The sequence below is a fragment of the Pseudophryne corroboree genome, chromosome 6, assembly GCF_028390025.1.
Source record: "Pseudophryne corroboree isolate aPseCor3 chromosome 6, aPseCor3.hap2, whole genome shotgun sequence".
Classification (NCBI taxonomy): Eukaryota; Metazoa; Chordata; class Amphibia; order Anura; family Myobatrachidae; genus Pseudophryne; species Pseudophryne corroboree.
Window position 1 is genome coordinate 31,622,712 of NC_086449.1, and position 15,741 is coordinate 31,638,452.

Consider the following 15,741-nt stretch of genomic DNA (forward strand, 5'->3'; position numbering starts at 1 on the left):
CTAAAGTTGTCATTTCCTTATAGGATTAATTGAATTCTGCTCCTTAAAACTTGTTGCAAAAATTAATATTCATATATTTCTGTTCTTTTGAGGCTACAAGTTCCGGATTGTACTCCTACTGTATGAACTAATATATTGAATTATGCACTTTAAATTGTTTGTTTAAATCAATATCTATAAGCTGTTTAATTTGTTTTTATGTTGTTTGTATACTTTCTTTTCTTTTTTTTTTACCAAACTTCATGTGGTGACTCCCATTATTGCAGAGTCAAATTTATTATACGTAGTTATCTTTCACTTTGCGTTTTTCCAGTTCTCAAGGTTTGAGGTGTTCTGTAACTGAATGTAAATTTATCCTACAAAATATTGGGCTGTATTTTAAATAAAGATAGATAGATAGATAGATAGATAGATAGATAGATAGATAGATAGATAGATAGATAGATAGATAGATAGGGGTGTATTCAATTGATGTTGGAAAGGATCCGACATCTCAGTATTTAATTAGCGGCCGCTCCTGACAATGCTAATCCGACTTTTTTTTAAAGTCGGATTGACATTATCGGAAACTGGGCTAAATCCTGTCGGATTTGGCCACGAATCCGACAAAACATGTGGATCTAACGTGATTTCCGACAAGTTGGATTTTTTGACTTATCGGATAAATGGCACTTTGAATAGGTTGAATCTGTCGGGAAATTCAACTTGAATTGAATACTGCTCTTAATATGGCACATTTTGGCACATACTTTATAACTGCTAATTATAAATAAAAGATAGATGATAGATAGATAGATAGATAGATAGATAGATAGATAGATAGATAGATAGATAGATATTTAATATGGCACATATTTTATAACTGCTAAATTTCTTTACAATGCATTTGCAAGTGATATGAGAAATACCATGTTATTAGCAATAAACTGTTACATTTATTTATTTTCAGATCAGTCCATTATCAAGTGTATCTCTCTTGAGTAATAGAGTAATGTTTCCCACCTTCTTTAGGACAATTGCTAGTGATATGGCACAGTCTAAGGAACTAGCAAAGCTTATTCTGCATTTTGGTTGGACCTGGGTCGGCCTGTTGGCTGCAAACAATGATTATGGTCAACAGGGAATTCAACCAATTAGTCAAGAGATCATCAAAGCTGGAGCATGTGTGGCCTTCACAGAATACATTATTTTAGGTCAATCAGACCGCAATGCTCCCCATATAGTCAAGGTCATTAAAGAGTCAACCGCTAAGGTCATAGTTGTCTTCTCCCTTGATGTTGACTTGGTTCCAGTTATGAATGAGATGTTGATACAGAATGTGGAAGGGAAAGTTTTCATTGCCAACGCAGGCTGGTCCAAGACTACCTTGTTGTTAAATGGGAATTATTTTCAGGCTCTCTCTGGCACTGTTGGTATAGGCACCAGCTATCGGGTGATTCCGGGATTGAGTGACTTTCTTAATAAAACCCATCCTTTCACATCTTTGGGTCAGAACTGGGTGAAGCTATTTTGGGAGCAGGTTTTCAGTTGCAAGTTCCATGAGAAAAATAGTACAAGTGCACTGGAGAGCGCGGTAAAAGTGTGCACAGGAAACGAAACTATAGAGAGCGTTAAGAATAGCAACACCTTTGTCACCAGCCTAAAATACATCAACAATTTCTATGCTGCAGTCAATGTCATGGCCAAAGCTTTGGAAGATCTGAAACAGTGCAAGATGGGCAAAGGTTCAGTTTCTTTAATGAAGTGCACCAACATTTGGAATTTCAACCCATGGCAGGTAATTTCATTTTAAACACTGAAAATGAGGTCAAACACAATCTAAACATATATATTGTGAAGAAATGGATGAAAACAGTGCCTAGTGTAATAGTGTAACTTACAGTAGTAGGTGTGTAAAAATGAGAAAAAGCACAAATCACCAGTTTAGTCTGTTTGTCTAGAGTGGCACTCCCCTTAAGACCAATGATGTCAGTTCACTCCCAACTAGATAAGCAGTGTTGATTTTCATATAGAAATGTGTAACAAAGAGGTTAAATGAGTAGAGGTCTTCAAGAGAAAAAAAGGTAGATTATAAAATAATAACATAATAATAATAACATGCAATACTTATCTTTTTAGTGCTTGTTTTCAGATCCAGTCCTCTTAGTAGTAATTAGGGGATATTCATTTAGATCAAATAAATAAAGGAAGAAGAAAAACATAGCATACTGTGTATGATTTATTTTATTATTATTATTATTATTATTATTATTACTCCGCAGCCAGCTGCACTGCCAATATTGGCTATCACAGAAGATTTCTGGGGCATGTCCAGCCAATCCGACAGGTAGTGCAATTTCTAGTGGCGGGCTAGCCATCCGATCACATGGCTCACCGGCCGCTGCACTTTGTGGATGCATTCTGCTCCCCTTCCTCCCTCGTTCTCCGCTTGGGGGATGGATTTTCGCAAAATGATGTGGTTGCATCTTGATGGCATGACTCAATCACGTCATTCTATGAAACTCCGCCCCCTTGAGTGGAGCATTAGGGAAGAGGGAGGAGGGGGAGCAGGATATTAGTGCTGGCGGGCTGGCGCTCACCAGCGAATACTCCCTCCACTTGGCAATGAGCATTACCCTTGGCAACAAGCATTACCCTTGGCAACTGGCATGGATCCCAGCACATGAAACCCCTGGCAATGAGCAGGTAATTCATTTAAAAACCCACCCTGGGAGGTGTGACATGGGAATAAAAAATAAACCACTGAAGGGGTTAAACCAGGATGCTATACACAGGTTTTCTGGCTGGCTAAATTTGAACCTTCATTTCACCTGGTTTTATTCCACCACAGAACCTGCGTAAATCATAGGTGTCCCAGTTTAATGGGATATTATGGCAAGCCAAAAAATAATACAAACAATGTTACAAAGAGTGAGAGTGTACATAACCTTTCTTAAACTGGGTACACACTTTTCCAATCCTCGGGAGATTCGACCCCCAGCAAACCAGTTTGCCCGATATGGGGACTTCTGGGTTTAGGACCTGGGAGCCCCTCTGCTCAAGTACAAAGTGATGCAGTAGCTGTGAGGAGTGCTGGGAGGGATCTAATTGGATCCCTCTCAGGGGACAATGTGTTGAGAAGCCCATAGGGCAATGCCAGTTAAAGCTACCCACTGCTTCCAAGCCGCAGAATGCATCACATTCCAGATCTGCCACTGTGTGTACATGGTTCAAATGACTTAATGGAGGACAAGCTGAATGCTGACAAAATCCTTACAGATCAGCAGAGTTTCCAATGTGATACCATCATGCATCTGAGATACTGTACAGTACAATATATAATTCATACATTCTAGATTCACTGTATCCAGTTGCTAGTAAAAATTACTGCATTATATATTATTATATATAATAACAAAATTAAATGTTTGGTTTCATCATATTAAACAATAAAACATTTTGTTTGCAGCTCCTATATTATATCAGGAATGTTAGGGTTAAACTTACCACTGGGAGAGAAATTTACTTTGATGAAAATGGTGGTACACCAGAAGTCTACGACATTGTGAACTGGCAGATGGGTACAGGAGGTTCCATGGAAAGTATTAAGGTTGGAAGTTATGACACCGCAACATCCGTTGGTCAAGCACTGGACATTAACTCAAGCTTATTCCTTTGGGCGATGGGAGATAAAGAGGTGAGACTTCCAATTGAGCTTAATATTACAAATAGGGAGGAAAATCCTGCGCCGTTTTTTCAATCCCAGGGATCGGGATTGAAAAATGATCAATCCCGGGATTTACGGGACACCCGGGATTGGGTTGTCAATGTTCCACCCACCCAGGTCCACCTCACCGCACCATAACTTACCATCCTCTGTACAGGTGAGTGGGAGGATGGGTCCACTTATGGAGGACTGTGGTGAGGTGAAGTTTGGGCAGTCTGGGCGGCGTAACATGAGCTTTGACATCATGTCACTTTTCGCAGTGCTCACAGACGGGGACAGGGGGAGCCGGGCAGCGTCTAAGCCTCCTTAAGATGCTCAACGCTCCCAGGCATTGAAAAGAAAAAACAGTTGGTGGCTACTTCCGAATGCCGGGATTGGAAGCTCCAATACTGGGATTCAATCCTGGCCAATTTAGGCCAAAATCCCAGGATCCCGCTGATCTTGATATTGGCCAGCATAATTGCAAAATACCACTTGGGCATTTTTTCGTTGAACTTACTTGCAAGAGCTTTGTTTAGCTCTACCACATTCTATGAGGCATTGTATTATCAATTAATGCAGTGTTTCCCAACTCCAGCACTCAGGGACCACTAATGTGGCATGTTTTACAGATCTCCTTGTTAGTGCACAAATGTATTGCTTACTGGTCAACATAATTTAAAAAATCGACAGGTGGAGCCAATTATTTCAGTTGTGTTGCTGGAAAGATCTGGAATATGTGCACTGTTAGGGTCCCTGAAGACTGGAGTTGGTAAAACACTCAATTAACATATACAGTAGGCTACAGTTTCACTGGTGAAGTACAGTAGTCCAAAATTTGTATCGGACCACAGCAATCAATAGGCCACTGGGATTTTTTATGTTTAGTGCAGGTTAGATGACAAAATCAAGTGCTAGATAGTTGAAGACATTGAGTTCAAAATGTCCCCCATGTACAGAGCTATCGAAGTGAGTTCTTGTGTTGTTTTGCCCATGTTATCAGCCAGTGTAGTTACTTAGGGTTGGGTACAGGATCCTGGCTATTACTGTGCCGGCAGTCAGAAGACCGACAGCGGCATTCCAGTGGTCAGAATCCCGAAACCCGGTGGGTAAGTATACTAACCCTCTCCCCCTAGTTTCTTAACTCAAACCCTACCTACTTGCAGCCTAACCCTATCCATCCCCCTTCAGTGCCTAACCATAACCACCACCCCCCCCTTAGTGCCTAACCCTAACATTCCCTTCTTAGGGCCTAACCTTAGTCCTCCCCCAGCAGCCTAACCCTAACCCTCCCACCCTTGCAGCCTAACCTTACTCCACCCCCTAGTGCCTAAGATGGCCAATGAAGATTGGATGTAAGTATCATGGTTTGGTCTTGAGTGGTTCACATTCTACCTCCAGCCAGTTATGTCTTCTGCTAAGTCAACCAAGCAAACATGACAATTTATGGCAGATAAAAATCTATGATGATTCTAAATGACAATGTAATGTGACATGTTATTCTCTGAATATATTCACCCAGGTCCCCAGGTCAGTCTGCAGTGAGAGCTGTTCTCCAGGATACAGGAAGTCTGCTATACCTGGAAAACCCGCCTGCTGCTTCGAATGTGTCCAGTGTCTACAAGGAGAAATCTCCACCCAGACAGGTACAGCAAGCCAGGGCATTGTGAGTCAGCCTGAGATATCAAACAGTAAGAGATAGAGGAGTGGTAAATACAGGATGAAACTAAGAAAGAGGCTGGAGATCCCAACGTCTGGAAAAAGAAAAAAAGAATTTCAGCAATGCGTAGTGTATTTTTGTATTGCTTATGGATTACCTGGGTATTGTTTAGGATGTTGAGAAACTGCACCTTGATACTGTGCCAATGGCGCAGAGAGGTGCCAGGCCAATTGGAGCAGCCCAGTGGGGGCCCAGGTCCACGTTCACCCCCTTTTTATCTGTAAAAACATAGCATACTGTGTATGATTTTTAAAATTTTATTATTATTATTATTATTATTATTATTAAAACTCTGGATCCAGCTGCACTGCCAATATTGGCTATCCCAGAAGATTTCTGGGGCCTGTCCAGCCAATCCGACAGGCAGTGCAGTTTCTAGCGGCGGGCTAGCCGTGCGATGACACGGCTCACCGGCCGCGGCACTTTGTGGATGCATTGATACTGTGCCAATGGCGCAGAGAGGTGCCAGGCCAATTGGAGCAGCCCAGTGGGGGCCCAGGTCCACGTTCACCCCCTTTTTATCTGTCATGCTGTAGCACTAAAGCCTCTCTTTCGAGCCCTCATACACTGTAAGGCATGTGCCGCATGAGTTTTTAGGATTCCCGCTCATGCTCAATAACACAAAAGCGTTCAACGCCATGAACTGCGCCATTGTGTGTAACTGAGAATCAGGCCCTTAATGAAGTTAGCGAAGCTTCTGTCACAAAATGATTTACATATGATCATCACCCTCGCTACCATCACTAAGGACAGAAACACTCATGTAGGGTTGGACGTATGAAAGAAAGACATATATTGCATGGTACGCTGGATCAGATGCAGATTATGATGTGCCCAGTTATGCAAGGGTATCATATGCACCATGTTGGCACCATACAAAGCCGACAAGGCAGCCAGACTACAGAGCACGAATACTATGGGGAGAAACCAGGATTGTTGTGGGAGAAATGGCGCACTGAGCTACCTGTCTAATGGTATAACAAAAATACAAAACCGGAATAAGAAAAATATGTTGTTGTCACTGATATCTAATGTTAACCATTACTTGTTGAATCATAAACTTGTCACAATAACTAACACCCGGCGGTGCTCCCTTGAGTTGTTAAAGACACAATTAATAAGCAAGAGAGAAAAGACAACTCCTTTTTATGGGGCACTCATTAGTAGTAATCTAATTAAAATGTAACTTTTATTGAAACGGACTCACAATGGACATACAACATAAAACACTCAATTTATGGGGATGTTAATGATATATCTGGCTGTATTAATTACAACTATCCCCTGCTAATGATTTGTTATTCCATTCATCTGTCAAATCACACAGCACTGCCTAATATATGGCTGATTGATTTACCCAATAGGGTAATAAATCAGTATTGTGTGAAAAGAATTACTGAAGAAAAAAGTCAGAAGGAAGATAGGGAAGGATAGATGATAATGCCTGGTTTCTGCTTTTGAAGATCTGCTTAGGTAGCATCGAATCCCCAATGAGAGAACCAACTGGAGCATATATGCATCACTCCCAAGACCTGTATCTGCTGTTAACTCCACCTAGCTAAGCTATGGCAGAGTTAATGAGAGTGCAGGGGAGAGGTCCCTAGCCAGTGTTAAATAACTGTGATACTGATTATTTACTAGCCCTTAATTTGTATCAAATGCAGTATACATTTAGGGCATCGCCCTCTTGTGAATATTCACAGTGAATTTATGTAACATTTAGTGAAGGAACACTCAAAAGATCAAAAAAGATACTTAGGTATGTGTCTGTGACACATTTGATGAATTGGTTTCTAAGAAATACAGCTTTCATATGCAGTGACACCCAGGATGTCTACTGTCCCCAATCTTATCCAATGACATCGAATTGTGGATGAGAGAGTCCTGATGGGTGTGAGTGCAATATGAAAAAAGTGTGCTTCTGCTGTCGTTGTCTCAATAGATGAGTCAAACCGATGAGAGAGCACTTACAAAGAAAAATAAATACAGATGAAAATAAAAATAAAAATAAAAATGATAATACATTATGTGTTTTAGAATAAATTATATTATATTTTCTTGATGTTTTTTTGTACTGTGTTTCTTTGAGTGTATTTACTCCACATCATAAATATAAAGGGATTAGCTCAGTATCAACAAATTTATTTATTCCCATATAATTTATGTTTAAGACCAATAAAACAATGGGTTAATCTGCCCTACAAGATTTGATCAATTAAGTACATAATTATGCAAATGGGTTTATTCTGCCCTTAATGGGTTAATCTACCCAACAAACTGTACAATTAATCCCAATTAGAACACTGTACAATTAATCAATTAAGTGCATAATTTCTGTAGTATGTTAAGTACCCACACAATAAACAATGTGCGTTTAATCAATTAGGTATATGATTAATGTAGTATATTCAGTACCCGCACAGTAAAGATTATATCCAATTTAGAACACATTTGCATTATATTTGCTCTAATCAAAATAATTTACATTATATTTGCAGAAGGCGGATTTGTACATGCGGATGCGACCCTGGTCGCTCGTACCACAGTAAGAAGAAACACCCTACTATTCAATTCATCCACAATTATTCATATTATACTAATAGTAAATTGATTGTTAAATAATTAAGCATGTAATAGCCCATCAGTAATAAAAATGGTGCGATAATAGAATAAGAGTAGGGAATGTTGTTACTTATCCTCTGTGTGTTGTATCGATTACCCTCTGCTGCTATCAGTGTGCGGCTCCTCATTACTCGTTTGGCTCCGAGGCCGTGATGCTAGGAGATGTAGTTACTAATGTCTCCGACATGCACCTCCCTTTAGGATATCCTTATTCTAGGGCGTCATCGGGATGGCTGGTCACAGCCAAATAACTGGCGTTCAAAACCACCGCGGGCAAATTGCAGCCCGTCGCTGCCACTAGATCGGTGTATAAAGGCAGGAGAAGCAATTCTCAAATGGCATCCACGTACGCTGTCATCCGTCATTAATCCCTCACTGACATACACTTCCCTTCAGGATATCCTTGATCTAGGACATCCACGGGATGACTGGTCACAATCAGGAGCCTGCCGTCTTAGACTGCCGCGGGCAGCGTGCAGCCCGTCGTAGCCGCTGAACCTATGTATATGAGCAGGATAGGCAGTTTACGGGTAACATCCACATGCACTGTTATCCGCCGTTAACCCAACGTGCACGTTTCACCTGGACGGCTTCCAGGTGAAACGTGCACGTTGGGTTAACGGCGGATAACAGTGCATGTGGATGTTACCCGTAAACTGCCTATCCTGCTCATATACATAGGTTCAGCGGCTACGACGGGCTGCACGCTGCCCGCGGCAGTCTAAGACGGCAGGCTCCTGATTGTGACCAGTCATCCCGTGGATGTCCTAGATCAAGGATATCCTGAAGGGAAGTGTATGTCAGTGAGGGATTAATGACGGATGACAGCGTACGTGGATGCCATTTGAGAATTGCTTCTCCTGCCTTTATACACCGATCTAGTGGCAGCGACGGGCTGCAATTTGCCCGCGGTGGTTTTGAACGCCAGTTATTTGACTGTGACCAGCCATCCCGATGACGCCCTAGAATAAGGATATCCTAAAGGGAGGTGCATGTCGGAGACATTAGTAACTACATCTCCTAGCATCACGGCCTCGGAGCCAAACGAGTAATGAGGAGCCGCACACTGATAGCAGCAGAGGGTAATCGATAACAACACACAGAGGATAAGTAACAACATTCCCTACTCTTATTCTATTATCGCACCATTTTTATTACTGATGGGCTATTACATGCTTAATTATTTAACAATCAATTTACTATTAGTATAATATGAATAATTGTGGATGAATTGAATAGTAGGGTGTTTCTTCTTACTGTGGTACGAGCGACCAGGGTCGCATCCGCATGTACAAATCCGCCTTCTGCAAATATAATGTAAATTATTTTGATTAGAGCAAATATAATGCAAATGTGTTCTAAATTGGATATAATCTTTACTGTGCGGGTACTGAATATACTACATTAATCATATACCTAATTGATTAAACGCACATTGTTTATTGTGTGGGTACTTAACATACTACAGAAATTATGCACTTAATTGATTAATTGTACAGTGTTCTAATTGGGATTAATTGTACAGTTTGTTGGGTAGATTAACCCATTAAGGGCAGAATAAACCCATTTGCATAATTATGTACTTAATTGATCAAATCTTGTAGGGCAGATTAACCCATTGTTTTATTGGTCTTAAACATAAATTATATGGGAATAAATAAATTTGTTGATACTGAGCTAATCCCTTTATATTTATGATGTGGAGTAAATACACTCAAAGAAACACAGTACAAAAAAACATCAAGAAAATATAATATAATTTATTCTAAAACACATAATGTATTATCATTTTTATTTTTATTTTTATTTTCATCTGTATTTATTTTTCTTTGTAAGTGCTCTCTCATCGGTTTGACTCATCTATTGGGACAACGACAGCAGAAGCACACTTTTTTCATATTGCACTCACACCCATCAGGACTCTCTCATCCACAATTCGATGTCATTGGATAAGATTGGGGACAGTAGACATCCTGGGTGTCACTGCATATGAAAGCTGTATTTCTTAGAAACCAATTCATCAAATGTGTCACAGACACATACCTAAGTATCTTTTTTGATCTTTTGAGTGTTCCTTCACTAAATGTTACATAAATTCACTGTGAATATTCACAAGAGGGCGATGCCCTAAATGTATACTGCATTTGATACAAATTAAGGGCTAGTAAATAATCAGTATCACAGTTATTTAACACTGGCTAGGGACCTCTCCCCTGCACTCTCATTAACTCTGCCATAGCTTAGCTAGGTGGAGTTAACAGCAGATACAGGTCTTGGGAGTGATGCATATATGCTCCAGTTGGTTCTCTCATTGGGGATTCGATGCTACCTAAGCAGATCTTCAAAAGCAGAAACCAGGCATTATCATCTATCCTTCCCTATCTTCCTTCTGACTTTTTTCTTCAGTAATTCTTTTCACACAATACTGATTTATTACCCTATTGGGTAAATCAATCAGCCATATATTAGGCAGTGCTGTGTGATTTGACAGATGAATGGAATAACAAATCATTAGCAGGGGATAGTTGTAATTAATACAGCCAGATATATCATTAACATCCCCATAAATTGAGTGTTTTATGTTGTATGTCCATTGTGAGTCCGTTTCAATAAAAGTTACGTTTTAATTAGATTACTACTAATGAGTGCCCCATAAAAAGGAGTTGTCTTTTCTCTCTTGCTTATTTACTATGGGGAGAGCAAGGACAGGTTAGAAACTCTGATGGGAAAACTGGTGGGGGTAGGTAATGCCCCACCGGAGATATATTGGCCCTGGTTGGGGGTTATTACACATATATATAGTGACACATTGGCGTTGTAGTGCAGCAGTGGGGAAGGTGTGGGTATTCCCACTTAGGGATCTTTTGCCACTGGGGTTGGGAGTTACTTTTACAATAGGGGCCTATGAACACCGGAAGGGGGGATGGGGTGTGAGACACCACTTGGTCATATTTTTTTTAATTAAATTATAAAAAAACATTTTTTTAAATATGTTTGAATTATAATTAAGTAAATAAGATGAAAAAGTTAGCCAGTGAAGTGGTTAAAGTAGATTTAAAGTAATATGAGCGTTCTTCATGTGTGGGATGGGTTCATTTAAGAATTGTTAAAATACTTGAGCTTAATATATAATGTTGAGCAGGGGTGATGAGTGGAGAGTACCTGTGCCCATGCCTTGCTGAGAATGTGGGCAGAAACCCATGTACCCATGCCCTTTCGGTAACATTCTACTGAATCATGATAGTGGAACATCTACACAGAGGCCAATATTCATAAAAGGTTGTACCTACATCCCTCTAAGTAATGGAGCACAAAAGTTCTCACGAAGTCCCTGATGTCAGCTTTATGTGTTCAGTTGAGATAATATAAATTTTTGAATGTATTCTACTAATTACTACACACCACTCATTCAATATCAACAGAACAAATCCAAGTACGTTGTGACATTGTTGATAACATATATAGTACTGTACAGTAGGTCTTACAATGCTTTGCCTTTATCTTCTAGATTCCATTGATTGTATTAAGTGTCCGTGGGACCAATGGCCAAATTCCCAGAAAACAAGCTGTCTGCCTAAGGCCACAGAGTTTCTCTCCTATGAAGATGTATTAGGAACCAGTCTGGCAGCTGTCAGTGTCCTATCTTCCTTCACACCGTGTCTTATCTTGAAACTTTTGAGGCATCATAAGCAATCTCCTATAGTCAAAGCCAATAATTACTCTCTCAGCTGTCTTCTCTTGGTCTCACTGTTTTTCTGTTTCCTCTGCTCTTTGGTCTTCATAGGTTATCCTCATCCTGAGAAATGTCTCCTGCGTCAGGCTTCATTTGGCCTGGTTTTCACGGTCTGTGTTTCATGTATTTTGGCCAAAACTATCATGGTGATGCTTGCTTTCGCTGCCACCAGACCAGGCAGCATTCTGAGGAGATGGACCACACCTCAAGTGTCTTACATGATAATTTTTACTTGTTTTATGTTACAGTTTGTTTTATGTCTCACTTGGCTGTCGCTCGCCCCTCCTTTCCCACAGTACAACACTCAAACCAAACCTGGACTCATCATTGTAGAGTGCAATGAGGGATCTCCCATAGCCCTCTGGACCATGTTTGGTTACCTCTTTCTTCTGGCCACCATTAGTTTCATTGTTGCCTTCCTGGCTCGGAGACTCCCTGACAGCTTCAACGAGGCCCAGTTTATTACTTTCAGCATGCTGGCCTTCCTCAGTGTCTGGGTGTCCTTCATCCCAGCCTCCCTCAGTGCTCAAGGAAAATACACAGTCGCCATGGAAATCTTTGCCATCATGGTCTCAAGTTGGGCTCTGGTAATCTGCATGTTTCTGCCTAAATGTCTTATTATAGTGTGCCGACCAGAGATGAACACTAGAGAGTATCTTATGAAGAAAATCAGAGATCAAAATAAGACCAATGGAGTGCAGATATTAAATGTAGAGAATCACTCTGAAAGTATCTAAAGTCATAATAAAACAAAAACTTGTCATACTGGTGTATGTGGTGTATATTGCACAGCTCTTGCCATAACCCAAAAGGGTAAATAAAATTTGAGATTAACAAAGTTATATATTTATTTTAACAAACAATCTACAGCATTTCCCATACAATAATTTTCAGATATCAGTGACTGCTGTATGTGTTTCAAGCAGTAATCTGAAAATATTATGGACAACGTATTGTAGTTTTTTTGAAGATAGAACATACCAGTATAGCTCTACTTGGTGATAGAGTTGCGGGGTGATTACCTCCATGATGCATCCATTGTCTTCATGGTGTGACAACATATGTATGGTAAATGCCATAAAAGTCCAGAGGGCCTCTTCCCTGGTTGTGTTGCACTTGAGCATCTTCCGTTGAGTTGTCTCTCCTGTAGCGCCACCTTCAAGACATAGTACATGCCGGGAGTAGATAATGTGATTGCTAAAGCCTGCTCAAGATTTAACTGGGTCAGGTTCAGGGAGATGACTCTGCATGTGTTTATTCATTGGTGACACCTGTCATGCTAACTGTATGTTTGGCAAGTTAACAAGCTGGCATGGAAGCACTCAAAGATTGCTCTGTTGCTTCTATGACTCTTCAATCATACTGGTTGGCACAGGTGGAGTGGTAGAGTTCTTGTGCCCTTGAGGGTTGTGGGGGTGAGCCTGTATGGGAGATGTATGTCTAGGGCTGGTCCTGAGCTATGGTGATACCTAGCTAACATCTCTTTATTTGCTTAGCTCTCATAGGATCAAAGCTTTCTGATTAAGAAGGCTCTTGCGTGTTGGGTTATGGTTGTGCTAGTGCCTGTGGATGGCTGTTGTCCTATTAATGCACATTTCCTTCCTTTCTTGTAGATGGTGTCTGCTACTCTCCCTGCTACTGTACTCGCTCATTTCACTGAGCTTTTAGGGTCTTGGAAATGGTGGGTGAAGCTGCAGACTGGTCACTGCTATTTTTGGTTTTGTTGGTAAATGTACTTTGCACATTGCGGTGCTCCAAGACAGACCCACTGGGTAAGGGTAAATGGGTGTCTTTGGTGGTTTGCATGGCTATTTGGATTTGTCCATTATCTTTTGTTGAGGCATATTTGGAGGGTCCTCCCCCTTCTGACCGATGCGTGAGCTGCTGCATGTGGAAGGTTTGCTGTGCCCTGTCTTGTATTATTTCTAGAGATGTGTGCCAGATTGGGCTCTGATTTGTCGACTTCTGGTTTTGGATTTGCCAAACTGCAGTGACTGGTTTTGGATTTGAATTTGCATTTTTTTTTAATTGGACAAAAAAGCTAAAATCACATAATAATTTAAGCCTTTTTTCCCCCTATAGTATTATTAACCTCAAAACCATACATTTCCTGTCATTTTCATAGTGTAGGATACATTGCAGGGTGAATACACCAATAATGACAGAGGGTTCTGGCGAATATCCTCAGTGTGCAGCTGCCGACAGTGTCGGCAATACGGGAGTGCTGGCATTGTCCTCAGTGTGGGGGTGCCGGCGGTGTCAGCAGTGAGGGGGTGCTGGCTGAGTCAGTAGTGCAGGGGTGCTGGCTGTTTCAGCTGTACAGGAGTGCCAGCAGTGTCCTAAGTGCTTGGGGTGCCAGCAGTATCCTCAGTGCCGGGTGCCGGTGGAGCAGGCACTGTGGAAATACCAGCAGTGTGGCAGTGTTGGTAGTGCAGGTGGCGGTGTCATTAGTGTGGTGGGGTCACAGTGAAGTCTTTAGGGACTTGCTGATTTTCTGAGAGCCATGACAGATGGCTCTCTTAGCCAATCAGTGGTCAGCCCCTATCACTTCAGCCTGTCCGGGACCTGAATTGATATCAGACACCCTCCCTTCCAACGCTTGGACATGCCTGCGTTTTTCCAGACACTCCCTGAAAACGGTCAGTTGGCACCCACAAACACCCTCGTCCTATGAGTCACCTTGCGATCGCCCGTGCAATCGCTTTTTTGGCACCATCCCACCGCTATGCATCGATGCCCGGTGCAGTCATCCGATGCACCTGCGAATTGCGGTGCATACGCATGCGCAGTTCGGACCTGATCACAGGCTGTGAGAAAACGCAGCCTATCGATCAGGTCTGAATTAGGCCCATTATGTTGTGTAAGGTAGGAAATGATTAATATTTACCTAATAGAGGTGTCTTTAATAACTCTGTATCCTATAACACCCAATAAAATCTGGCTATGTACAGTGCATCCGGAAAGTATTCACAGCGCTTCACTTTTTCCACATTTTGTTATGTTACAGCCTTATTCCAAAATGGAATAAATTAATTTTTTCCCTCCAAATTCTACACACAATACCCCATAATGATAATGCAAATTTATTAAAAATAAGAAATCACATGTACATAAGAATTTAACATGAAGCTCAAAATTCAGCCCAGGTGCATCCTGTTTTCACTGATCATCCTTGATATGTTTCTACAGCTTGATTGGAGTCCACCTGTGGTAAATTCAATTTATTGGACAAGATTTGGAAAGGCACACACCTGTCTATATAAGGACACACACTTGACAGTGCATGTCTGAGCACAAACCAAGCATAAAGTCAAAGGAATTGTCTGTAGACCTCCGAGACACTATTGTCTTGAGGCACAAATCTGGAGAAGGGTACAGAAAAATATCTGCTGCTTTGAAGGCCCCAATGAGCACAGTGGCCTTCATCATCCATAAATGGAAGAAGTTTGAAACCACCAGGACTATTCCTAGAGCTGGCCGGCCGTTTAAACTGAGCAATTGGGGGAGAAGGGCCCTAGTCAGGGAGGTGATCAAGAACCTGATGGTCACTCTGTCAGAGCTACAGCATTCCTCATCTCTGCAGCAATCCACCAATCAGGCCAGTATGGTAGAGTGGCCAGACGGAAGCCACTCCTAAATAAAAAGCACATGGCAGCCCACCTGGAGTTTTCCAAAATGCACCTGAAGGACTCAGACCATGAGAAACAAAATTCTCTCGTGTGATGAGTCAAAGGTTGAATTCTTTGGCGTGAATGCCAGGTGTCATGTTTGGAGGAAACCAGGCACCGCTCATCACCAGACCTATACCATCCCTCAAGGGCATCTTAAGAGAAGAGGGGACCCGTGTGCACACTTCAGGTGGGCCCCCTCCTCTCCACGGCACCATAGGCTCCAATAATATGCCAGAGTCTACGGTGCATGCACAGGTCTCCCGAAACATGGCGCCCGCCATTTTTTGGAGACAAAATTCGAACTACTCAT

General features: G+C 41.5%; 1 protein-coding gene across 1 annotated transcript; it reads left to right on the plus strand.

The window, feature by feature from the left end:
• Window positions 1–1,027: 1,027 nt before the first annotated feature.
• LOC134934181 (extracellular calcium-sensing receptor-like) lies at window positions 1,028–12,497 on the plus strand. Its single transcript, XM_063929674.1, has 4 exons — window positions 1,028–1,777; window positions 3,449–3,676; window positions 5,208–5,331; window positions 11,536–12,497. The coding sequence occupies exons 1-4, from the start codon at window positions 1,028–1,030 to the stop codon at window positions 12,495–12,497; spliced, it is 2,064 nt and encodes a 687-aa protein (XP_063785744.1).
• The last annotated feature ends 3,244 nt before the right edge of the window (window positions 12,498–15,741 follow it).

Bases quoted from the DNA above. Each gene is read 5' to 3' on its own strand.
- LOC134934181 (XM_063929674.1), top strand. From the start codon at position 1,028: ATGGCACAGTCTAAGGAACTAGCAAAGCTTATTCTGCATTTTGGTTGG. The intron at 1,778-3,448 runs GTAATTTCATTT...TTTTGTTTGCAG, and splicing joins GGAATTTCAACCCATGGCAG to CTCCTATATTATATCAGGAA. The intron at 5,332-11,535 runs GTACAGCAAGCC...TTTATCTTCTAG, and splicing joins AGAAATCTCCACCCAGACAG to ATTCCATTGATTGTATTAAG.